At 47.6% G+C, this 27,448-nt stretch overlaps 1 protein-coding gene across 2 annotated transcripts in view; it reads right to left on the reverse strand.

Annotated features, from left to right (window-relative positions):
- The window catches only part of LOC147015956 (uncharacterized), an 83,581-nt gene that overhangs the window by 12,231 nt on the left and 43,902 nt on the right, over positions 1 to 27,448 (reverse strand). For both annotated transcript variants that reach the window (XM_085848624.1, XM_085848625.1), the window contains exons 5-7: positions 14,263 to 14,316; positions 13,688 to 13,794; positions 5,171 to 5,302 (exon numbers count right to left, since the gene is read on the reverse strand). In XM_085848624.1, the coding sequence (XP_085704750.1) occupies positions 5,171 to 5,302; positions 13,688 to 13,794; positions 14,263 to 14,316 (293 nt within the window). The remainder of the gene's footprint in view (positions 1 to 5,170; positions 5,303 to 13,687; positions 13,795 to 14,262; positions 14,317 to 27,448) is intronic.

The raw sequence follows: 27,448 nt of genomic DNA on the forward strand, positions 1-27,448 counted from the left end.
ACCAAACTTGGTGGTGTAATCGTTGGCGCGTCCGCCTCGATCGTCGGTTTTAACCCCAGCTGAGTCGTACCAAAGATGTTTAAAATGGTACGTGCTGCTTCCTTGCTTGATGCTTCACATTTAAAAGGATAGAGATTGGACAATCCTAATAGGTTGGGGTCCATGGGGGGGAGGGAACTCTTTTGGAAAATCCCTGCTGATTGTGGTGAGAAGGGTGGCACCATTGCTGTGGTGTCGCTTGTACCCAGAGTGCCGAGGGAGATGACAGCAAGCACTTCTCATAAGTGTGTGTGTGTGTGTGTGTGTGTGTGTGTGTGTGTGTGTGTGTGTGTGTGTGTGTGTGTGTGTGTGTGTGTGTGTGTGTTTTATAGATAAACCTCATATATAAATTTAAGAAAAAGGAATAAATTCCTGTGTGGAGCGAGTGTGAAAATATTGGGACACAACCCGGTGTAAAGACTTCAAGCTACCTCCCTTTCAAGTTACCTCCCGGTAATCTGAAATCGACTTCAAGTTACCCCCGGGGGTAGCCTGAACCCGATTTCATAATACCCCCACACTTTGACATTACCCCCCTCCCTGATTTAGCTGAAGTGATAAATCATTATGCCCACAACTCATGATACGTTTATTGAATAGAACACGAAAAACACACAAGATTGAAAGCTCGTCTCAAAGTCTGGAAACAAAAAAAATGTAACAAAAATGTTAATTGTATTAAAACCACTCATACACTTGTTCAAAGTGCATGACTAACCCTAACCCTAACCCTAACCCTAACAGTTTTAGGTGTATAGAGGAGTCCAATTTGCAAAGGAAAAATAGATATCTGGGCAAGGAGTTGTGTGGTGGCCTGACTTTTGTGGCTTCAGATATCCCCACCTTCCATAAGTGGTCATGTGTAAGCTGTTTTCATTGCCTTTCTTATACATTGATTTTATTGCGTTGTTACCATAATTGTAAATATAGTCTGAGTTGGTTAAAAAGATATACCAGTATGTCTATTTGGATCAACTATATCGAAGAAGGATTTCATAAAAATGTGGCAAAAACTCAAACTGTATGAGAAATACTGATTTAAATTCATAACAATATTAAAATAAAATCATTCATAATAAAATCAAAATTCATGGCAAACTCTTTACAAGCTATCACGTGGTCAATGGTTTTTCCCTAATTAGTTTTCAATATCAATTAAATTACTATTTTTTGTAAATAAACATACATAAATAAATGTTTTGAGGGGGGTAATCTGAAATTATAAGGGGTAGGATGAAATCGATTTCTCGCGATTTCAAGTTACGGGGGGGGGGGGGGGGGGTTTAAGATGAAGGAGGGGGTAATTTGAAATCGCTACACCGGGACTCGAACCCAAGGACCTCATCGCTTACACAGCGACAGCCCACTGAGTTGGGATGTATGCATAGAGAGCTCATACCTCCGTGAGGCTAAACAATTAAAAAAATATATATTTGTATACCTTGTCGAGGCTTGTGTGAGAGCTAACACAACGCACAGCAAGGGGGCATGAGACAAGAGGGGCGGGAGAGGGAAGGACAAAACGGTGGGGAACAGAGACATTTGGAGATCTGTGGAAGGGAGAGGGATGGGGCAAGGAACATGGGGAATACAATATGGACGTTACAAGGACTTTCAGGAAGGAAAACGGGGAATTTGAAGGAGGTGGGTTTAGGGTGGATTAACAGGGGTGGAAAAGATTGAGGATTTAGATGGAGGATGAGAAGAGGTGGTGGTGAACAGCTGTTTTAAAGGCCTGGAGGGAAGAATGGGAATGAATAGAGTGAGGGAGTTTATTCCAAAGGCGGGAAAAAAGAGGAATGAAAGTTCAAATCCCACTTGGCTGCTGAATTAATACCAGGTGGGGTTGACTCTGCCTGTCATTCGAGGTCGGCAAAATGAGTGCCAGCTTGCTGGTATCCTGTGTCGGAGTGGCGACCTGTCCAGGATTGTGTCCAATAGCAAAGGAGACTGCTTAGGCAGCATCAATGCCCTGCACAGAGTATGGTCCCAATTGATGGATTGAAGCAATGGGATGCATGCCTACCTAGTATCAGACTTTTCTCATTCCACTTCATCCCGAACTATTGTTCTCCATATCAGCTCATTGTTCACATTGTTCGCCCGTCCGCCGCCACGCAGCATGAGACTGCCAGGTTGTTGTTGTTTTTTGTTGTTGTTTAATCGTTTCCGCATTTCTTCGTTTTGTCCGCTTGCATTTTGAGAGGCTTTCTCGTTTACCATTTGAGCTTTGTCACCCAATTTCCAACAAATCTTTATTGAGACTTATGGAGAATACTAATTATAATAATACTAATTTTTTTTGTTGTTGAAGTTGTTTTCATCATTTAGTTCGAGTACTAAGCAAACGCAGAAAGACGGCCTTTGCATTTTGAGAAGCTTTCTCGTTCGTTATTGTTTGTTAAAATGTATTCACAGAATAACAGTCTCTCATAAAGCAGAGCGAACTTTTCGTAGAGTCTCGTGTCAAACAATGGTAAACTTACACAGAATGAAGATCATGATCTTCATTGAATATTTGAAGAAGATCATGATCTTCTTACACAGAATGAAGTACATGATCATGCATGATGCTATAACACTATGACCCTTGAACATGGACAGCAGAAGAAAGGGAGAGGAAGAAAAATAAATTGGGGAAAAGAAAAAAATCAACTTAAGAGAAATAGGAGAGTAGTATCAGAGAAAGGGGAATAAAGGTTAAATCCTTCTGGGAGGAGATAGGACATAGGAGGAATAGGGTGGGCATGTATGGAACATGGGTGGCCTGAAGGGCCAAAGATTCTGCCATTATTGTAAATGTAATAAATTGTTTTTTTCAGGCTGTATTAAGTGAGAGCCAGCCCTGGGCACTTTCTTCAAGGGGAGAGATGGTCACACTGCTGCTATTTCTCCCATTCGGTTGATTTTTACTGTGAAACAAGACGCACGCGTGCATCATGTGATCACATGTGAAATGGAATGGTTCGACGACCATGTAGTGCTCGATTCATATGTGTACGTCATCCTATATCGTTCTTTATTCTTGGATATTTGAATGACATTTTTTAACTGTAAGCTGACTTTCGAATTTCAATCCTGTAAATAATCAAATAATTAACTTGCTCCACCCCATCCACCCCCCTCCCCTCCCCCTCTCGACCTATGCATGTAGAGATGCACACATGGAGGTTATGCACTGATTATAATTAAACTTTTTTTTCATTTCAAATTACTTATTCCTTGCCTGAAGGTGATCTTATCCAAAAACATAGAAATTAACATAATTGTTTATTTAACACTTTCCATCATTATCCAAAACCATGTTCTTTTCTACACCCGTTAAATCATCGCCACCCCCAAATTTTCCTTCTGTATCCATCTTGTCCACCCTTTGTGTTCCCCCATACCCGCATCCCTTGTTTGTCCGTCTCAGTGTCTCGGTCTATTTCCTCCCTCCGCCCTGCTGTTGTCGTTTCTCCCTTCTCCTGCTGTTCCTTGTGTTATGTTGCGTCCTGATCTGTTCTGTCTTCTAGCTCTTCCACGAGCCGAGACTGTATGCAAAAAAGAAAATGTTCATGATGCACCTCTGACAATAGATGAGGTGCTATCTCCATAAATAAGTCGAAATGGACAAACTTTCTCTCCTCACCGTAATGCTCAATACGTTACTCTAACCTCCCGAACCGGACCTTACGCCATGCTAACCGTTTCGATATCCGTCAGACTACCAACCTCCTCTCCCTTTTCTGTCCTTACTTTTCTGCAAGTACCCTAGTAATATCCCATTCTCACGACAAAATCTCGGAGGTAAATCCGATATGACCCAACCTCTACCTCCACAAATTCGAAGCTTTCACACTGCACTCTTCTCTCCCGGGGGGAAGGAATTTTTTGACTGATACTCCGGGGTATGTCAACCCTGCTCTGGACCATGGTTATCTCAGGGGTAACATTGGACCCTGGGGTATTAGATGTAGTGTGAAACGAGTGTGGTTTATAATTGCGGGGTTAGGGTTTATGTTATAACATGTGGTCAAACGTCAAAAGTGTTGTTTACTGGCGCTCCGTCGACGTGGAGTATGTTGTCTACCAAAGCCAAGGACAACAGCAAGCCGCTGCTGGCTTCGACAAGCCTCAAACAATGCTCTAAATCTTTATCTTCAAAGTTGGCGACAGTTATCCACTCTGGCTGGACTATATACTCCTTCATCAGAAGATCCAAAAACATCGAGAAAACCGACAAGCGTAGCTTGGAGAACAGGAGCCATTTTCTATGTTGTGACATACTGCCCATGTGTCCATTGTAAAGTAAAGCATTGTGGGTCCAACTCGATTCACATGATGATACTAATGAATGAAGAGTCTGAAAAGGCACCGAGATACCCTGGGGAAGCTTGTCCTGGGTTAAGCAAACCACGGGGTTAGCGAAACCGGTGTGAAAGGGACGGAGGGGTAAAGAACCGCAGGGTAAGAAACTTTTCCCTGGGGGGGTAAGCAGTGTGTTGTGTGAAAGGGGTTGACCACATATAACAAGTTGACCTCTTTCTTTGCACCCTCCCCTGTTTCCTTCATTTTTCACAAATTTTTCTCTCCTTCCCATTTCTGTGTACAGCATTTAGATTTCTCAAATCAAATATATCAGTAAAAGGAAAAGTTTGCCCAGTCACCATAAGCAGAGTTAAACAGGTGCCTGTTTGTGTTCAATTGCATAGATATATTCCAATGTGGAAACCGTTGCCGAGGATAAGGTATCATGAGATATATTGATCTACAGAACTTGATAATGTACTTCACACATTATGTACCAGTATTACTCTGGAGTCTATACGCAAGGTGAGAAGTGAAATGGTTGGGGGTCTGTAAAGGAAAAGGGAGCGGCTTCATCGAGTACATTCTCTAAAAGGAAGTGTCTGGTAATCATAGACCATGAAGCTTTGTAGATACAGTACATGAACAAAGAGGACACACACACACACACACACACACACACACACACACACACACACACACACACACACACACACACACACACACGCACACACGCACACACGCACACACGCACACACACACACGCACATGCACACACGCACACACACACGCACACACACACTGAATAACCAGCAAGCATGATGTTGAATAAGATACATACCTCTGGAAAAGAGATCCGGTCTTTGTGGAGGGTTGAAGAGGTGGAATACATTGGGTAAGACTTGTGATGCTCACTTGGATTGTAGCTTGAGTTATACACATTGTACTTGTAGTGACGGATGAGATACACCACCTGGTAAGATATCCACCAATCAGACTTTGTTTATGACCCGTAGCCTTCTGCCATTCTTTGTTTCATATCCTCTACCCCTGTTGCCCATTCCAAAACTTCACTCACGTTTCCTAATCCTCACAACCATGCAACACCCTTCCCATCGTGCCAAGTGTATCTTCCAGCCAATTCCTCATGCTGGCATTTGTCGTCTGTATCGTTAGCTGCTCAGGTAGTAATAAATGATCCTTCTGGTGTCTAAGCTTGTGAGCTAGTAGTGTCCATTTTGTTTTGCACCAATCAGATTTATAGGAGGAGTGGTTTTGAGTGAGTGTCAAAATTGCACTTATGGATAAGTTGTAACATTTTATAAAGTGTTTTGTGAACTTGTCAATAAATGTGTTATGAAGTTCATGGCGTTCCGTAGCAAATATAAAGTACAAGTGGTGTTCTTGGGTAAATATTTATGCTTCAGACACTGTTACTTCTTGCTTTTCTTAGCAAACCTTCCTTCGTGGGCATTGATCGTTTGTCCCTTATGCTGGTTGTCGGATTTTCTATTTCAAGGACGACAACAAGTCGTTATTGGGAGTCACTCTTCTTGTTTACGTCGGTGTTCCGCTGCACAATGCATTAGGTATTGTTGCGGATTCGCGCCCGCCGGCGTGCTGACGGCCACGTAACTCGAATCGCGGAACGTCGCCCACCGGACGGACAATCCAGTCGTGACCCTCTCGGACTAACGCCGGGAACCAGTCACGGGTGGACCTTTCGGTCTCACCGCGATCGAGCCAATCAGCCCCCGCGTGGGATAGGGTTGCTCGCCAAATTCGACCTACCTCAGTACCCACACGGAGGGTAGACCGGGCGGTCGCACCTCGCCGCAGGTCGACTTCGGACACGGGCCACTTAAGCGACCCGTTCCGTACTATCGGGATAACCGAGCGGTGTTATTCGTCGACCTCGACGGTTCGATTAATTATCGGGCGTATTCAGCCCACTACCAACCCTTTACGTGAAGCAAGATGAGGATTCAATGAAAGAAATGACGAAGCGAAGCGGGAAACAGTTCAACACAAAGCACATTTATTCGCGATGAACGGAAAGCACACATATACAATTCCACCAAAAGCACATAGAAAAGAAAAACACAATGCAATTTACACAAAAAGCAAATGCGACAATGCAGATCTAATACCGATTACGCGAGCACACGGCAACACTTATGCAATTTTACTTCACAGACGGCGCCGACAACACATACCCAAAACCAAGGAAAAGAACACCCTCAAAGATGAGGCGGGCCTGAGGCCGAGACCGGGTCGGGCCTACCCGTCTGGTGATGAGACGCGGAGCGGCGATGGTGCCTCAACTCCGCGGGCCTCGCGGGCAGTGTCTGGTAGGGGGTGGGAAAGGGGCCCCCTTGGTCGCACTATCTCAGCGCGGGGGGAAACAGGAGGGGGTTGCTGATGCTCGGGGGAAAGGAGGATTTCCACTCTGCCTCGAGTCCCGCGACGAGCGTCTCCACCTCGGCCAGGTCGCGCCGTCGGCCTCCCTGGTGTGCAGCTCCCTGCACGACGCGAGCACCCCTCTTCTGCCCTCGCCGCCTCTCCACAGCTCCGTCCCCTTCGCTCCGACTCCAACGCACACGACGACGACCAACTCCTTCTTGCTTCTTCTTCCCAACTCCACCGACTGCGAAGTCTTAACTCTCTATTGACGAACGCGGTCGCTTATATAAGCCCCGTGGCTTCGCTCTCTCATCTTTGACCCCCTGCCTTCGACCTTTCACCTCGCTCCCCATTGGCCCGAGAAAAAGTGGGCGTGAATGCTTTTTGATCCATAAATTTGCATATAGTGACCGCCCTCCAACGCCCTGGAGGCGGGGCCAAATCGCCCCTCACTCACCGATTGGACGGAACAAAAGTGGGCGTGTCGTTTTTTGATCCGTTTTTGAAGCGGAAAATCCGTGGTTTTGTACACGCTGTTCGGCGCGCGCCCTGCACGAGTCCAACACCGGTACCCACAAGCGGCGCAAGAATGGTGGCGATGCGACGGTTGCGAGGTGTGACGTGAAGCGGCGCTGCGGTGGGTGGTTGATGTTGTGGTTGGTGGTGGTAACAATGGCGGTTGGTCCAAAATAAAGATAGTAAAAGAAAAACGGCTATCCTGAAGAGTCGCAGCACGCATAAATGACATGTATTCCCACTAGACAACGGGTTTGGGCCTAACTACACATGTACTTACCGAGATATCTCACCTAAGGGACCTGAATGGTGGTTTGCGAATTTGGTAACCACAACAGTATATTATTACTCATCATTATTTACATACTGTATATTGATCTGTCTAAAAGCATTACTAATTTGCTCTTATTTCCCTGATGATACCATTCTGCTTTCTGATGATTCCCAGTCCATCTGAATAGTTCATTCCTGATGAGTGAAACACCCTGCAACCCATGGCTGCAGAAAACCGATTTGTTTTTTTTGGAACGTCGGCCACATTTTCCATGCAATCATCAGGTAACTTTGTTAAGAAAATATTCTCCGTAGGTTGTCGCTCCGATGTTCAAAGTCTCGCGTCAATCACTCAAGTGGTTGTGGAGAAAACAAATTTAAAAGTGAACAAGTGTGAAGACGACGATGGTTCACGAGCGGTATTTGACGATGTAGATTGTTTCAGAAGTCAAGGATGAGACAATGTGATAATGTTTGACCAAGTTATAAAAATGATCAACATGATGTGGTACGAGTGACAGGTTATTAGCTGCAAAATGTCGAAAACCCAGTTTCGTTCAACAACTTTCAAAATTTTACCTTTGTTTAACCTTTAAAGGTCACAAAACAATGTTGTGGACATTACAATAAGGAAACAGGATACGTGCTATAGCTTATTGGAATTAGTTCGTCGAAGAAGGTCGAGAACCCGGTTTGATTCCCACAACTTTGAAAATTTGACCTTTGTGAACTTTCAAGGTCAAAGGTGAGTGAAGGCAACCTCCTTGAAAAAAAAATTATGACCTTTGGTGCAAAACTTCCTCTGGAACATTCCAGGAACAATATCACGTCATATAGGCTATATGGCATTTCACACTCCTCAGATTATCCATACTTTGATGAAATCAGCGTAAAAACAAACTTGTAGGAGGCGCCACGGGCAAGGTGTTCGAGATAGAGCAAAATGGTTTCAAGACTTTTGGTGGGGAATGACCTCAAGATTATGCATAAAAAATATTGTCATTCTAGCTCTCAAAGTTTGGGCGGTCGTATGATTTTTATGTCAAAATTCGAAATTTTCTAAGTTCGTGACCTTGTGACCTTGACCTTCTTGACCTTGGGACAAAAATGAAAAAAAAATCGAGCTCCGTGGGGCTATGCAGGTGCCATTGGGCTAACCAAATACCAAAACCCCTGCCAGATTCGACAAACCCCTCGGAGAAGATGGATTTTTATGTCAAAATCGCAATTTTCTAAGTTCGTGACCTTGTGACGAAAATGAAAAAAAAAAAAAAAAAATCGAGCTCCGTGAGGCTATGTAGGTGCCATTGGGCTAACCAAATACTGAAACCTCTGCCAGATTCGACAAACCCCCTCGGAGAAGATGCAAATTGAAATCGGCTACCCCCTAAAAACACAATTTGCAATTTTCTAAGTTCGTGACCTTGTGACAAAAATGAAAAATCGAGCTCCGTGGGGCTATGCAGGTGCCATTGGGCTAACGAAATACCGAAACCCCTGTCAGATTCGACAAACCCCTTGGAGAAGAAATTTTTTGATGTCAAAATTCACAATTTTCTAAGTTCGTGACCTTGTGACCTTGACACGAAAATGAAAAATCGAGCTCCGTGGGGCAAAGCAGGTGCCATTGGGCTAACCAAATACCAAAACCCCTGTCAGAATCGACAAACCCCCGAGGAGAAGATGCAAATTGAAATCGGCTACCCCCTAAAAACACGTTTTTTGGGCGTGGCTCTGCCCATAATGGGCGCATCATGCCCATTTTCAGGAAAACACAACTAGATCATCATATAAACCTCCCACCAAAATTTCATCAGGATCGGATCAAAAGCCACGGAGCTATGCTCGGGACAGACAGACAGACAGACAGACAGACAGATAGACAGACAGACAGCAATAACGAATATAGTGGTCACTTATTTTTTTCGTGAAAATATTTTTTCGTGAACCAATAAAGGTGAAATAAAAGGTGAGGGCCTCAGCTGGCGTTGCACAACATGGTGAAAGCCGGTTGTGGTCACCTATTACCAATAATCATAAAACATTGCTGATTCTGTCATATTGAATTCCAAAAAGGTAGAAACACCTGCGTTGCATCGCCTCCCCGATCTTACCCTGTTTACACAAAAAAATCCCCGAAAACCACACTCCTTTTCTGGTTTGAGTGGCGAAGGTAGCTTCTTCGAAATTTCTTGAGTCTCGGGTTTCACAAAGTCATTTGTCAGAGTTCTCACTTTCCAAAATGAGGTTTTCATGTGAACAACTGATGACACATTTTTCAAGGTTTTGTTTTTTGCCCTTCACCTCTGGATCGGAGTTCCTGGATATTTCTTTCTTACCATTATCGGCTCATCCACTGGCTATTGTTGGAGTGATTCAGGATGTTTTAGCAAAGGGTCTCTTTATGTTCCAACATGAATTGCAAGCCGGTCCATTCAGTACTATTTCACTACGGGCTATACCGTTATATTATACTCGTTGCGATCTGTTCGTGATCTGATGTTCTGAGAGGTTCCTGTTATTCTTACTCTCTTATTTCAAGTCACATTTAATTGTCAAAATTATTTTCCCAGAATTCACATCCATTTTTACTCTGGTCCTCCTCTGGAATCAAACAAGCCTCCATGTCTCCTTGTCCTTTGTTAGGCGACCTCTTGGCACCATACCGGGACATGTAGACTTTTGGACCATCCATGGATTATTACTATTAATGGCAGATTACTTTCTTTCTTCTTCTTCTTCTACTGTTGCTTATTGCTATTTATATATTCGCTTGTATTTTGTCTTGAGATTCCACGTCATGAGACGAGGCAGTAATAGTACTTGAAGACACTCGTGCATGTTATTCATCGCTCCCTTTGTGTCATACTTTTATGACTTTGTACTGTACTGCATAAATATTATGAATATATATTCTCAAAAAGGAATTTATCCATGCAATGTGACTACGGTACTGTATTTAGAGCTAAAATACAAAAAAAAAACAAGGTAATAACAGCAATCTATGGAAGCTGTGGAAAATGTAACGCTTTATACGCAGAGATACAACAGGGCAAAACCAAGCTGAGTTACAAATTAAATAGGATTTGAAAACAATTGATTTGTTTTTTTTAAAAATCTTAAATTAGTTATTTATTTTTATGACTTTTGCCAAATGCAAGGCATAAAAACAAGTCATTATGAGCTGTTGCTGGAATCAGGAATTGTTCAACACAAGATAGAGTCACCCATTAAGTGATTTCGATTCTTCTTCTTGCATATGGCAGCTCAGCTGACAGGTAGCTTGAGCTATCATTTTTTTTGTTGGGATGCAACTATGCTGCTGATGCTGTGCCTCTGTACCAGTACACTGGCACTCATTTTTCCAACCTTGGAAGGATGACTGGCTGAGTTAAACCCACTTGGTGTTAATTCAGCAGCCAAAAGGGCTTGAACTCAGGACCCTAAGATCCCAAGCCAGCCACCGTAACCACTAAGCCAACACCAGGCTTATAGATTACAGTATTGTCACCTGGGTGGTGGTGGTGGTGGTGGCCATATGGCAGCTTAGCTGCCGGGGTAGCTATCATTTCTTGAAGCGCGACTGTGTCGCTGATGCAGTGCCCCTCTACCAGTACACTCACTGGAACTGGTACTCATTTCGCCGACCTCGGAAGGATGACAGGCTGAGTCAACCCCCTGGTGTATTAATTCAGCGGCCGACGGGGCTTGAACTCAGGACCCTAGGATCCCAAGCCACCACCCTAACCACTGAGCCAACACCAGGCTGTCACCTGGGTGACAGTCCCACTCGACGCCAATGACGCGGGAAACGAACGTTCATGCTGGGACGGACTACTCCTGCGAATGGCCATTTCAATGCCAATTCAGAGGTGACAATTTTTTATGGCTCGTAACCTCGAACGGATGGGCCATATGTTTCTGATGTGATGCCAATTACGTCAAAATGAGGGATACTCTTAATTTCCCCTTAACAAATCAACTATTTCCCTCGGAGACGTCCAGTGACTCTGAAACGAGCGTCGCATTGGAAGCAGAGGATGGAACAGGTACACACAACTTGTGAATATGGACTTATTAAATAAAAAGACTGTCACGAGTCACAAATTGACTGATTCAGCAGGATGAGAATAGACGATTAATGACGATAATAATAAATAAATAAACCCTGACAACATGATGAGACTATCCTCGATGTGCTCAGTCACACTCACACATCTGGACGATACCAGGTGAGTCTTTTTAAAGAGTTCAGGGTGACTAAAGGATGGTACAGAGAGGGGCAAAGTGGGCTCGTACTGACCTGACCAGAGATTGCAGTGAAAGCACAGTGGTCCAGCATCAGGGACTGTCCCTGGCAAAATAAAACGAATGTTGCTCTGGAGATACTGTTACATACCTCTCCCCCACCAAAACACCTCCTGTCTCCCACACCCTCCCCACCTGACACAGGGTGACCACTGTGGCAGCATCTTCCACTGTCATCCCAATCAGGCGATGCACTACAGCTCTGGCCAACAGCGGCATTTCTTCTTGCCAGCAATTGTGGAAGGGGATGGGGGGAGGCAAGGGCGAGCCGCATTCTTACTGCATCAAGGCATTCCACACGGATCCCTACCCCAGGTGATGACGTTCATAAAAATGACCTTGTTGGGGGTCCCCTCACCCTATCTCACCTGGTCCTCACCAGTTTGGACAGGAAAGACAGATCATACAACATCCTTAACCAAACCACTATGGCCAACACCACTACCTTCCATCGGCGTACACTAACAGGACAACTTAACCTCAACAATAAGTCCTTGACACACATCAAAATGATCTATCCTACATGAGCAAGTGGTCCATGCTAAGGCCCAACATTTTGATACCTTCCCTGTACGTCACACATGTAACAATATTTTCTTAAGAAACAAAGACGTCATTGATGCAAATCCAAAATAAGAGAGGATTCAGAACACTGCCCCGAGGAACACCAGCCTCCAAAGGAGGAACCAGGGTACCAGCTCACTGTCAACTACTATTTTCAATCAAATGGTAGCAAAGAATCTTAAAAGGTCCACAAGCAAGTTGTGAACTGATAAGAAATCTGACAGAACATCACTTCCATACAGATGATACATGTTGTAGAATACGAGTTGTTTTATGTATAGAAAGCTGTCAACCTTCGTGTGTGTGTGTGTGTGTGTGTGTGTGTGTGTGTGTGTGTGTGTGTGTGTGTGTGTGTGTGTGTGTGTGTGTGTGTGTGTGTGTGTCTAAAACTGATTTCCCTTGACGTCCTTAACATGTTTACCTTTGCAGTCTGTCCTCAATGTTATTTTAAGTGTGCTTACAGGCCGTCGGCACAAGTTCAGGCAAGAAAACACTGCGACAGTGAACTCCGGCCATGAGCACCCTATGGGTAAAAGGGTTCGCCCTCCCCCCCCCCCCACGGATCAATGTCAGCCAAGCGGTGAGTTGCATCACGGCTTTCACTCGCTGCTGCCGCTTACAGCCACGCCACCCTCCCCTTCATGCTAGCTCTGGTCCATGACCTGAAACGATTCCTGCCAAAGCCATGTCTCCACTTGGAACTCACTACGTCCTGCTGGACGCAGCCTCTGGAATTCAGACTTGTCTGACTCTATCTCTTGTCTAACTACAGAGGAGTGTCTGAGACCTTAAGGCTTCGCTTATTTTAGGTTCCCACTTGTTCTTTGACTTCAGGGCGCATATTGCGGGAGACTATTGCATTGTATTGCTGCTATTTGTGTTCTCATCCCCTTTACTTGTTTCAATGCATTTTAAGACCACTTGGTCTCTGGTTGCATTTGAGTTTCTGATTGCGATGAGAATTATACATATGTGTTAAGGTACAGGTTGGGTTTGGGTGGATTGCGCCCAGCATCAGGACCGTGCCTGCATCCGGCGATTTCACTCGGTCTCATCCGGCGATGCTTCGATTGGCTCAGTGGTTCCATCGGAGTATGGTATTGTGGCCCGACTCAGAACAATCAAATCCGTTGGCTATCGTGACCACTTTGATACAGTTTATCAGGATTCGAACCAGGCGACTGACTGACGCGACGGCTGTTCCAATATGAAGGTGGTTTCTTGTGAATGTTTGTAATGTTTGAAATGAAATGTTAACCTTATCTTGACCGTGTGTTTATCATGCTGGACTCACCAAGGTAATGAAGAGAACAATGTTGAGAAACAAGCTCACAGCCGTAACAACAACAAGTGCCACAGCCCATGGAGGGAAAGGGCTAACAGTGGGCCAGGGTGGCAGTCCTAAAAGGACAAATTAGAGAAGGATTGTATTGTCGGTATTTTAAAATAATGATCATTATTGAAGAAACAATTAGGGAAATTATCTTTTTTTCTCTCATATATGTTGTGATCGTGTAAGTAGATCTAAAGTAATAACAACGAACTTTCCTGAAAGTTAAAGTAAGCAACTGAAGAGTGAAATGATGTGATGCATGTACAAGGAAAATTAAATACAAAAAGACAATTTTACAGAGCAAACTTACACCATATTCGACACCATAAATATCCCTCCCTCATTCCCTACTCACTACAGCACAGAGTACTAGAACCCAACACCACAGCAAACAGAATTGAAAACGAGTCCTTTTAAAGACTAGAGTCGGTCTGTGTCACCAAACAAAAAGGACGACAAATGTTGAGAGGGATGCTAACCACCACGAGAGGGGTGATGAACAATCAAAGGACACAGTCCTGAAACAATGTGGTTACCTGTGGTTATGGATGTTGATGCTGATGCTCCAGTGGTCCCTGATTGTGGTACATCTACAGTATGAAATGATAGAGAATTTTTAGTTTTTTGTAAAATCCGTTTAGATCGTTTTTCTGACAAAAAGCAATGCACAATGATAATAATAATAATAATAAAAAATTTTAAAGAAAAAGAAAGATGAAGATGATAATGGATTGAATTTATGATTTTCATCCGGTGACCGATGTATAACAGCAACATCTCAGTTGGAATAGATGTATGGGAATTCAAAATGAATTACAGTGTGCAAGAACCATTCAAAATAGTCTCAGGACGAGCTTCTCAAAATGGTTCAAGACGAGCCAAGAATGGTGCAGCAAGGTATATATATATATATATATATATATATATATATATATATATATATATATATATATATATATATATATATATATATATATATATATATATATATATATATATATATATATATATATATATATATACACTGTATTATTACATCCGCCACCAAAGATGAAGGAGGTTATGTTTTCATCCTTTTCTGTCTGTCTGTGTGCAGGATATCTCAAAAAGTTGTGGACGGATCCAGATAAAATTTTGTTGACATGTTCGGTGTGTGACAAGGACATGATTAGATTTTGATGAAGATCCGGATCCGGATCCGATCACTATAATTTTAAAAGTGATTCTTCACCATTGAGAGACAGGGCCAAAAGTGATACATTGCCTAATATTTCAAAAATGTATTGTGCTAGATATGTTCTCATGGATCAGGCATTATGTGGTGGAGGTATGCGCTCCACCGAGTGCCCTTCTTGTATTGTTACTGAAATGGCTTGTCGGGGTTACAATTGGAGATCTTCGAATAAATTATTCCCTTCGTACACGTATTAGCCTAAGAGTGAGGTAATTTAATTGTGATAAAGGTTTATGGGTCGACATTTGTCTGGAAAAGTACTGCTCTGCCCTCCGGGCTGGTGCTCCTGCCTCTCACCTTTCTCGGCTTCACGCTGTGGAAACCAAGGCATTTAAGATCATTGGTATCTCCCATGATGAAGCTGAGTCTTTGGGTCTTTCACTCTCTCACTGCAAGCAGGTCGGTGGTCTCTGTCTTCCACCATCTCCTCTCCGGCCTTGCCTGCCCTGCTTTGTCTGTGATCTGTCTCTATATTTCTGCAGGGCGCTCAAGGTCCGTCAGCAACCCCCTTCTGGTGAAACTGCCAAAATCAAGAATCACTGCTCACCTTCACTCTTTCATTCCTCTCTTTTCCTGCTTCCAGAACAAACTCCCAAACTCTCTTCAATCCCACTCCTCTCTCCAAGTCTTCAAAACAGCTGTTCACCACCATCTCAAATCTTCTCCCATCCAAAACCATGATCTTTTCTACCCCTGTTAATCCACCCCAAACCCACATCCTTCAAATTCTCTGCTTTCCTTCCTGAAAGTCACTGGAGTGTCACTTGTTTACCCTGCCCCATCTCTGTCCCCCACTGTTTTGTGCTTCCCTCTCCCACCCCTCTTATCTCCTGCTCCCTTTGTTATATGTTCTGTGCATTTGCTCTGGTACGAGCCTAACAATGTATACAAAAAAAACAAACTCATCTTTCCTCCCTAATGTTTGTGTTTAAAACCGCTTCTCCCTTGAAACCCCTCTTAATCGTCCATCCTTTGTAATGTCCTATATGCGCTTTATAGAGGATCCTGCTTTGCAATGCTGAAGAGGTGCTAGTTTTGGTGTCGAAACGAGCCTTAAACATTGGGAAAGAGTCGAGGCTCAGGGGAAGGATTTGCCAATGATTTCCGTCAAACCATCAATCGGTGTGGGGCACAAAGGGTTTGGGAGACGTCACAAGGCAGAGAATTCCGGGTGCCCATTTATCGTCTGTGCACCCCCGGTGGGGGCCCCAGTCCAGTTGTCTAGAGGTTGCGTTGCAGTCCAGCGGGAGTCCAGTCCAGTTCGAGTGGCAAGGACACCCAAGCTACCGCACCGGTGCAATCACTTTTTCCACCTCTCGCCCGCACAAGAACGGGGGCTCCCATCGGTGTGGCGTGCGCTGAAACCCACCCCTCACCAGGCTGCGGAGCCATTCACTCTACAAAGAGCATCATGGCGCCCTTACAGGGGTAACTTTGCACAGCCGTACCTGGTATTTCTGTCTTGTCCATCTAATGTGGTGTGTTTGAGGGCCTGTTAAGGAATAGTTTACTTCAGGCCCTTCCAGCCATCCAAAACCGCCACCGCGTATTTCAGCATCGGTGAATAAGTTTGTAAATATAATGTTTGCATATTCTCTGTTCATCCTTCCCTCTTCCTTGAATACACACACACACATGAATGAACTGGGTCTTGTTGGAGTTTTACGAGGCTCCACGATCAATAAACTGTGCAGGCTTATAAGTCCTATATAGGACAGATTTGGCTGGACAATTAGCAATCGACACCAAACCCCTCCCCCATCAAGCATGACAAACTACTCTAAGTCACCATTTTGAGTGGCTCGGTGGGAGGACAAATCCAGCGTGTCACTCTACCCACCTCGGATGAACAAAATTGAGCTAGGTAAAGGTGTGATTAGGTTATCGATCTGGCATGGTGCGTCTGGGCTGATTGGCTAATGTGACCACCATAACAATGTACACACACACACACACACACACACACACACACACACACACACACACACACACACACACACACACACACACACACACTATTGTTAAGTATATGGCTCAGGAGTTAAATGGAAAGAAATTACAACAGTTGTTTCATTGTATGTGTTTAGCAACAACATACGTACTTAATGTACTCAAAAAGGCAGTGTCGAATGAAGTGTGTTGAAAAGCTCTTGCCCTTTCCTTCCTCCAATGTTTGTGTCTTGGCTCACATTTCTTCACCTCTGTGTTTCATGTGGTTTACGCTGATGTGATTTGTCTGTCATATGTCATTTCCATTAACAGCACTAAGGGAAATGTGACCACTCCTTGGCTTTTTTCACAAGATCTCAGCTATTCGTTGTTCACCTTGGCGTCTTGGTTTTCTATAGGTTTTCTTGGCGTATAGGTTTTCTATTATCATCGCTTTTCTGAAACCTTGTGAATTCTTGGCTTTTTTCATTGGCTCACCTTGGCATTTATGAAAATGAGGAGTGGTTACACTGACCAAGGGTCCCCGTGGTCCAGAGGGGGGAACAGTGCACGGTGACATGTGGAGTAAGCAGTCAGGGCAGGTCATGCAAATGGCACCAGCGGCGATGCCGAGAGCCACATGCGTGCACGTGGCTTGCATGAGGGCTGAACATAGGGGAACACGCGGCTCCGAAAATGTGGAGCCGACTGTCCACGCAGAGTGGCCAATGAGCGTGTGGCTGGCGGACCGAGGCTTCACCAAGAGGGGAGTTAAAAACAGAGGATGAGTGCAGCGGGAAAGCTCTCTCTGTGCTTCCGGCTTCTTTCTGCTCTCGTGGTTCTTTCTGGTTCTGGTGCCGGTTCTTTGGACGTTCCCTCGCCCCTGGTTCATGCCCTGAGAGTCTCAGTAAGGACAACCCCAAACGCTCTCCCTCTCTATCTCCCTGGTGATTGCCTTTCTACCTCCCTGGTGATTAATTGTCAAGTGGTAAACAGAAAACTATTAAATAAGAATGGAAATTTGCTAAGGCCAAAGTCACATTTGCTCTATGGTGAGGATACGGCGGCCGTACGCCCTCTGAATTGACAGAAACGTGCGGCGGCCGCAGAGTTTCTGTGGTGGCCTCAGGGTGGCCCTACGCCGTTTGGCTATATTTTACAGGTCGTAAGGTCGCCGTGGAATTATAACGCGGAGTTATAACTTTTTTCATTTCTACGTTCGCCGTAGCAATTCGACAAGCCGAAAAAAAAAATGGTAAAAAAAATTGACCCATTCGTTACGGTCCGTCTGGCCACACGTTCGCCTTAGGGCCCCCCTGCGGTCGCCTTGCGTCTGCCTTGAAAATTCTATGGCCGCCGCAGGAACGCCCTCAGGTCACCGTGCGACATCAAATCAAAGACCGTACGGCAACCCCACGTTTTCGGTCTCCACAATTTATAAATACGCCGTGCAGCTCCCCGAAAAATAAAAACATGTGACTACTACATTGTGTGACCGTGGAAATGCCACAGTATAATTGCTAGTGGCCGTAGATTTTGGAGACCCCACGGCCGCCGTGGCAAATGTGACCTAGGCCTAAGTGGAGGAAATCAAAACATTCCACTGCCAGTTATATGTGCATCAATGAGTATAATTACAATGAAAAACCAGAGCAAACATAACTGAATGAAAATCAAACATAACTGCTTAAAACATAGACTCCTATAGAGAAGGACTGGAACGTCACGATCTCGGGGTTTGTAACTTGAGTCTGAAGGTTTAACTTGAGTCTGGGGCTAAAATGACTTCGAGAAGGGCTCGAGACACGATCTCGGGATCCATATAGGGGTTTTTGAGGACGGCGAGTTCAATAGTGTCATTTTCAACACCACCTGAGGTCATCTTCAAGGTCAAAAGGTCATATTTCAAGGTCAAATTACTGAATTTTGGTATTTTTTGCCCGTTTTTGTGTCTAACTCATCGAGGAAAACTTTTGTAAAGTCTATGACAAAACATGACATTGTGCACCTACTGCACCTACTTGATGATTTCTATCATCGTTAACTAATGTATGTTTTATTTGTTTCTCTTTCAGAAACTGTCCAGCTGGTGATCTCACAGGATCTTTGTGTTGTTTCCTGCTTTGGTGACAATATGCCACGTCATTGCAGCTGCTTTGGTTGTAGAGGAAACTATGATGGGACGCCTTATGTAAAGGTCATATCCTTCCCAAAAGATCCTGAGGAGAGGGAGAGATGGATATTGGCAATGCCAAATGAGAAAGAAAGTCTTGAGGTGCTTAAAGGAGATATATATATATATATATATATATATATATATATATATATATATATATATATATATATATATATATATATATTGTTGCGGTTTTCGCGCCCGCCGGCGTGCTGACGGCCACGTAACTCGAATCGCGGCACGTCGCCCACCGGACGGACAATCCAGTCGTGACCCTCTCGGACTAACGCCGGGAACCAGTCACGGGTGGACCTTTCGGTCTCACCGCGATCGAGCCAATCAGCCCCCGCGTGGGATAGGGTTGCTCGCCAAATTCGACCTACCTAAGTACCCACGCGGAGGGTAGACCGGGCGATCGCACCTCGCCGCAGGTCGACTTCGAACACGGGCCACTTAAGCGACCCGTTCCGTACTATCAGAATAACCGAGCGGTGTTATCGTCGACCTCGACGGTTCGATTAATTATCGGGCGTACTCAGCCCACTACCAACCCTTTACGTGAAGCAAGATGAGGATTCAATGGAGGAAAAGACGAAGCGAAGCGGGAGAACAGTTCAACAATAAAGCACATTTATTCGCGGCACACGGGAAGCACACAAATACAATTCCACCAAATGCACACAAAAAAAAGAAAACACAATTCCATTTACACAAAAAGCAAATATAAAAGTGAAAACACAGTGCAGAGCTAATACCGACTACCGAGCACACGGCAACACTTATACAATTCTACTTCACAGACGGCGCCGACAACACATACCCAAAACCAAGGAAAAGAAATCCCCCAAGAATGAGGCAGGCCTGAGGCCGAGACCGGGTCGGGCCTACCCGTCTGGTGATGAGACGCGGAGCGGCGATGGCCCCGCAACCCGCGGGCCTCGCGGACAGTGCCTGGCAGGGGGTGGGAACGGGGCCCCCTTGGTCGCACTATCTCAGCGCGGGGGGAAACAGGAGGGGGTTGCTGATGCTCGGGGTATAGAGGATCTTTATTATCCCTGGTGTGCGTCTCCACCTCGGCCAGGTCGCGCTGCCGGCCTCCCTCGGGCGTGCAGCTCCTGGCACCGACGCGAGCACCCCCTCGTCCGACTCTCTTCAGCTTCTCCAGCCACTGCAGGCTTCGGGCTCCAGACTTCCACACTCGTCCCCTCCGTTCCGACTCCTTCTCGTTCTCGTTCTCCTCCTCGTTCTCCTCCTCGTTCTCCTTTCGTTCTCGTTCTCCTTTTTGTTCTCGTTCTCCTTTTCGTTCTCGTTCTCCTTTTCTGACTGACGAACACCGTCCTTTTATCCCCCCGTAACTTCGCCTTTGACCCCCTCCCTTTGACCTTTCACCTCGCTCCCCATTGGCCCGAGAAAAAGTGGGCGTGAAGGCTTTTTGATCCACAAATTTGCATATATCGATCGTTCTGGAGGCGGGGCCAAATCGCCCCTCGCTCACCGATTGGACGGCAAAAAGTGGGCGTGTGTCGTTTTTGATCCGTTTTTGAAGCACAAAATCCGTGATTTTGTACACGCTGTTCGACGCGCGCCCTGCACGAGTCCAACACTGGCACCCACAGGCGGCGCAAGAACGGTGGCGATGCGACGGTTGCGAGGTGTGACGGGAAGGTCGTGGCGGTTGTGGTGAAGCGGCGTTGTGGTTGGTGGTTGATGTTGTGGTTGTGGTGGTAATCATGGCGGTTGGTCCAAATTAAAGATAGTAAAAGAAAAACGGCTATCCTGAAGAGTCGCAGCACGCATAAATGACATGTATTCCCACTAGACAACGGGTTTGGGCCTAACTACACATGTACTTACCGAGATACCTCACCTAAGGGACCTGAATGGTGGTTTGCGAATTTGGTAACTGCAACACTACCCCCTCCCCTTTTTACAGACTCGTCCCGAGTCGTCAAATTTTCGTGTGCCATCATGTGTAGTTTTCCCCTAGTACATTTTACCTACGGATCCCTGAGTGCGACATTCATGGTATTCGTGTCCCCAAAATAAATAACCTAAGGGCTGCGTAACTATCTAAACAAACTCACTCACACGGACGACTTAAATAAAATTGCCGGCGCTAGGACAGACATGCCGGGGGCGCACTCATATGTACAGTACATCTTAACCTTAACTTACAAATTTTACACTAAACCATGGCCCAGGATCATTGAACTCTGCAAAAAGAAAGCAGTTAGCAGGGAGCCAGGCTGCCCGCATGCAGTCTCTGGCTCAAACAATGCAGGTGACAGGGAACGTGGCTGGCTGCTCACACGCAGTCCAAGGCCTTCCCTTTTGAACTGAACGCAGTGAACCACAACGGTGCATGGGCTGCACAAACGTAGTCTCCGTGCCAGCTCAAGTGGCACACGCAATGAACACAAGGAATGGATGGATGTACACAAACACGGTGCACGGGCCGCCACTGCAGGCCCGTGTTGTAGCTGCCAACAGGGCAGTTCTCGCAGCTTGCAAACTGTTGCCTTGCGGATCCTGGCGCACATGGAAATGAACAGGGGGGGGGGGCAGAGCAAAAATTGAACGGGGCTGGTGAACATGGGCAGTGGGCATGGCATGGCAAAGGCAGCAGGCAAACTCAGCCAGCAGAATAAGGCCGCTGCAGGCAAACACAGCCCGCAGAAGAAGGCCGCTGCAGGCAAACTCAGCCCGCAGAACCAGGCCGGCACAGGCCTCGAAGAAAAACAGCCAGCAGATGAACTGGCCGGCACAGGCCTTGCAGCAACACAACAGCTGCCGATCAAGTGGGCCGGCACAGGCCTTGAAGTAACACAGCCAACAGATGAAGCTGGCCAGCCTTTGCCGTTCAGTGGAGGTTGGTGGAGGGAGTGCGGTGGTGCTGGCCACTTGGAAGGCGGGCTCGGACCTACCTACCTGTCTCCCTCCCAACCTATCGCCTTTGCCTGTCACTGTCTATACCCACTCCCTTAATTTGTCAAACCCCAATTTAGCCCCAACTTATTTTTTTATTTATTTTTACTTTTATTTTCCCACTATAAATCGTCCCCTAACCCCCTTTATCGTCCTTGTTCGGCTAACCTATCCTGTCACCTAGCCTACTCCCAACCCCTACGTTCCCTTCCCGGAGGGGAACAAGGGAGAGCTAGCGTCCTGTGTCGAGGCCCAACGAAGCCTCAGAATGGCCTCCCCAGAGTTCGGCGATCTATAACCAAAATGGGTCCAGCGGCCCACAACGACAGCGAGGGGATGGATGGTGCGGAGGGGTACATCTCCTAATCTACCCTAACCATTTAACTGTTAAACTACCCCGGGGCTTTCAACAAGCGCCTCTTGCTTAAACTATTGGTTCTAACAACCCAGATTCCCGTCGCCTGTGTTGGTGTCCTCACAATTTCGGGCCTCGCCCCCCAATTTTCTCTCCGTGCCCTCACACGGTCTCATGGCTGGGACACGTGGCTCCCTTTGGCAGGCACGACCCTCTGCCGAATCTCCCGCTATGGCACCCCCGGGCACAACACTGCCTCCGAGCCTACCAGCTCCCTAACACCGGGGAGTGCCCCCCATGGCACCTCCCCTGAAACGCACACGTGGCAGGCCGGCCTCCCGGGCCCCTTTCCGAGGGTCACCCGTGCCCACAACACTGCCCACGCGGCTAATGGCGCCCGGGCCCCCGCACCAATCAGGCGCACCCGTGCCCACTACTCTATCCCGGCCCCCATGGGCCCATGGCCTACCGCGGCCGACTAGCCTGGTGCCCGGGGTACCCACTCAGCGATACTCACCTTTCGCAGCCACGCTCCCAAGCCCGTCAACAGGGCTCCTGCACCCCTCCAAATGGGTCTCGAGCCTACTTTCCCACCAACAACAAAACGACCTCCATTTTTCAATTTGACTAACCCAACTGACTCAATCTACACTGACCCCGGGGGTCCCTTGGGCAGGAGTCACTCCTCCCCCCAATCACTCATCGCACCATGCATTCCCCATTCGCTCCACTCACACAGACCCGCTGGCCTCACTCACTCACCAAGCACATGCTTCCACCTCACTCAACATGTCTTCACCTCATAACTCACCAACTCTTCAACACACACACCACTGAACTCTACCATTCTTCTAACTACATCCCTAACTAACTCGTGCTCCCACGTCGTCCCTTAAACTACAGCACGTTCCTTTTAACCTACGTAGCTAAGCTACGTCCCCTCTACACATTCACAAGTCTGTCCATGTTCTCAAATGTCCCAAATAACTTTTATTTCCCAACCTAAAGCTCACTAAATCCCTCTACCTAATCCATTCCACGGACTCCATGAGGACTTACCCCTGCCCCATGAAGTCGGTCTAGCTAAGCTAACCCTTCCCCCTAACTAGTTTTCATCCTGTGCCCAGGTAAGGGGGGTCTTTCACCCCTTGCCCAGGAATCCTGTACACCCGAAAGTGAGGCTTGCTTTTTTTTTTTTTCCATGCGCAGCACCTGCGCGGCAACTCAGAGCTCGCGCACTTTGCACCTGCCCGTGACGTCATGCAGCTGCACGTGTTCCTCGTCCCTCCTTGGACGGGACCATCCGGCAGAGATACCCCTCCTGCCGGATTCCAACCCCACGTGCAGCCATGACGTCACCGTGCGCATAAAAAAACAAGCCCCACGTCTCGAGGGGTTCCCCACGCGAACACATGTGCTTTGCCCGTTGGAGCTTAACACACACGATCGCGTGGAGAACCCGTCCGGTCCAAATCCGTTTACCTGCCTAAACTTTGTCCGTCCGCGGGATCGGCAAATCCACCGCGTGCGTTTCCGGACCGGGACTTCACTCTCGCAAGCGAGCACGTGGTGGTCTCGTGCGTTGCACAGCACGAACCGCGTGCTCACTGCTGGGTGAACCCGGCACGGTCCTCGAAACAACTACAGCCGCTGCTCGGCTTTCGTTCCTCCCATGTCGCCGTCGTCGCCTCCATTCCACCCACGCACACCTGCGTGTTACGACGCACACAGTCCACACCATTAAACTCACACCGGGAGACGCGGCTGCGTGCTCCCGCATGCCAACCGACATCTCCCTCTCATACCGCTCTCTCACACACACGGTCTCCCTTGCATAACCCATACCACTCACGCATGCGGGGGCACTCACCCGCGGTGCCTCACTCGCACTCCGTGCCTCATCCACACACGCGGGGGCACTCACCCGCGGTACCTCACTCATACACACGGCGACACTCACACACGCGGTCTCTTCCATACAACGTCCCTCACTCATACACGCGGGGGCACTCAACCGCGGTGCCTCATCCACACACCGTGCCTCACTCATACACCGTGCCTCACTCACACACGCGAGGGCACTCACCCGCGGTGCTTCATTCACACACACGGCGACACTCACACACGGTGCCTCATCCACACACGTCGTGCTGGGAAGCACGTACTCCGGCTCCATCGCCACCACACCACTCCCACACGGGGTCGCTTCCACACACGGTGCCGCACTCACACCTTGCACCACACACACAGGGACAACCACACTGGGGATTTGTGTCCCCACAAGGGTCTCCGGGGCCTCTATACCCCCCAAGCTCTCAGTGCACCTGTCCACAGCACTCGTCCCCTCAACCTCGCGAAGCACGGCCGAACTCACCTGGTCGTGACTCGCCTCAAGGGGGCATACTCCCTCCCCTCGTTCCTGGAGGAGGCCATCCAGCTGCTCGCACTGGGTCCCTACACGCTCCGCGAGCTCACCCCCATTGTCCTCCACTACCTCCGTGTGTGTGTGTGCGTCACTTACCCCGTCTTCCTCGTGTAGTCTTTCCTCTATTTTTTCTATCTCCCGTGTCTCTGCCAACTCTTCACCCTTTACCTCCCTTGTCTCAACTATTATTTCCTTTGTCACGGCCTTCATGCCCGCCTGCAGGCATCGGCCCATGTTCTGCGTCTCACCCCGCAGCTTTTTCATTTCTTCCCTCATTTGCTGTGTATTCGCATCCATCGTCGTTTTCACTTCATTTGTATTTGAATCCATCTTTTCGTTCATTTGTTCGTTCATGCCTTTCATTTCGTTTTTCATATTCGCTTCCATCTTTTCGATCATTTTCGCATTCATCTTTTCGTTCATTGCCGCCAGCATGGCGCATAGCTGGGCCATGTTGGATGCACTCAGCTGAGCCGTTTCGGCAAGGGTTGGGGAAGGGTCTTGGTGGAGAGGGGGGGGGAGGTGTCATACACTGCGGCCGCTGCCGCACCCATTTCGGGCTCTGGGTTCAGTTGGGCGAGTCCGTGTTCCTGCACAAACAACATTTCCTGCTCGGGGATTCCATTCTGGACCATGGATCCTACATTATTACACATATACATTTCTAATACCCCCGGCTCCCGCTCGCCTTGAGACGCCATCTTGCTTCTCGTAAAGGGTTAATTTGCTTGCTCGTAATTTGGAGGGAATCGGGGGTCGCTTCTCTCACCCCTGGACCGATTCCCGTGAATTTAGCCGGAGACAGGAGAGCCCGTTTTCCTGTCTCCGATACCAGTGCCGCGAGGAGGGCGATGAGTTTGTATCGCACGACCTGACACCAGTGTTGCGGTTTTCGCGTCCGCCGGCGTGCGAACGGCCACGTAACTCGAATCGCGGCACGTCGCCCACCGGACGGACAATCCAGTCGTGACCCTCTCGGACTAACGCCGGGAACCAGTCACGGGTGGACCTTTCGGTCTCACCGCGATCGAGCCAATCAGCCCCCGCGTGGGATAGGGTTGCTCGCCGACCCGACCTACCTAAGTACCCACGCGGAGGGTAGACCGGGCGATCGCACCTCGCCGCAGGTCGACTTCGGACACGGGCCACTTAAGCGACCCGTTCCGTACTATCAGAATAACCGAGCGGTGTTATCGTCGACCTCGACGGTTCGATTAATTATCGGGCGTACTCAGCCCACTACCAACCCTTTACGTGAAGCAAGATGAGGGTTCAATGGAGGAAAAGACGAAGCGAAGCGGGAGAACAGTTCAACAATAAAGCACATTTATTCGCGGCACACGGGAAGCACACAAATACAATTCCACCAAATGCACACAAACAAAAGAAAACACAATTCCATTTACACAAAAAGCAAACATAAAAGTGAAAACACAGTGCAGAGCTAATACCGACTACCGAGCACACGGCAACACTTATACAATTCTACTTCACAGACGGCGCCGACAACACATACCCAAAACCAAGGAAAAGAAATCCCCAAGAATGAGGCAGGCCTGAGGCCGAGACCGGGTCGGGCCTACCCGTCTGGTGATGGGACGCGGAGCGGCGATGGCGCTTCTCTCCGCGGGCCTCGCGGACAGTGTCAGGCAGGGGGGTGGGAAAAGGGGCCCCCTTGGTCGCACTATCTCAGCGCGGGGGGAAACAGGAGGGGGTTGCTGATGCTCGGGGTATAGAGGATCTTTATTATCCCTGGTGTGCGTCTCCACCTCGGCCAGGTCGCGCTGCCGGCCTCCCTCGGGCGTGCAGCTCCTGGCACCGACGCGAGCACCCCCTCGTCCGACTCTCTTCAGCTTCTCCAGCCACTGCAGGCTTCGGGCTCCAGACTTCTTTCGTTCTCGTTCTCGTTCGTTCCGACTCCTTCTCGTTTGCGACTCTTTCTCGTTCTCCCTCTCGTTCTCGTCCTGCTGACTCCTTCTTGTTCTCGTTCTCCTTCTCGTTCTCGTTCTCCTTCGCGACCCTCGTTCTCCTTTTCGTTCTCGTTTTCCTCTGCGACTCTCTCTCGTTCTCGTTCTCTCTTTTCTGACTGACGAACACCGTCCTTTTATCCCCCCCCGTAACTTCGCCTTTGACCCCCTCCCTTTGACCTTTCACCTCGCTCCCCATTGGCCCGAGAAAAAGTGGGCGTGAAGGCTTTTTGATCCACAAATTTGCATATATCGATCGTTCTGGAGGCGGGGCCAAATCGCCCCTCGCTCACCGATTGGACGGCAAAAAGTGGGCGTGTGTCGTTTTTGATCCGTTTTTGAAGCACAAAATCCGTGATTTTGTACACGCTGTTCGACGCGCGTTCTGCATGAGTCCAACACCGGTACCCACAGCGGGGCAAGAACGGTGGCGATGCTACGGTTGTGAGGTGTGCGTGAAGGTCGTGGCGGTTGTGGTGAAGCGGTGGTTGTGGTCGGTGGTTGATGTTGTGGTTGTGATCATGGCGGTTGGTCCAAAATAAAGATAGTAAAAGAAAAACGGCTATCCTGAAGAGTCGCAGCTCGCATAAATGACATGTATTCCCACTAGACAACGGGTTTGGGCCTAACTACACATGCACTTACCGAGATACCTCACCTAAGGGACCTGAATGGTGGTTTGCGAATTTGGTAACCACAACAATATATATA

Source organism: Eptatretus burgeri, chromosome 12, assembly GCF_056783735.1.
Source record: "Eptatretus burgeri isolate ZD-2024b chromosome 12, Ebu_testis_v1, whole genome shotgun sequence".
Taxonomy (NCBI): domain Eukaryota; kingdom Metazoa; phylum Chordata; class Myxini; order Myxiniformes; family Myxinidae; genus Eptatretus; species Eptatretus burgeri.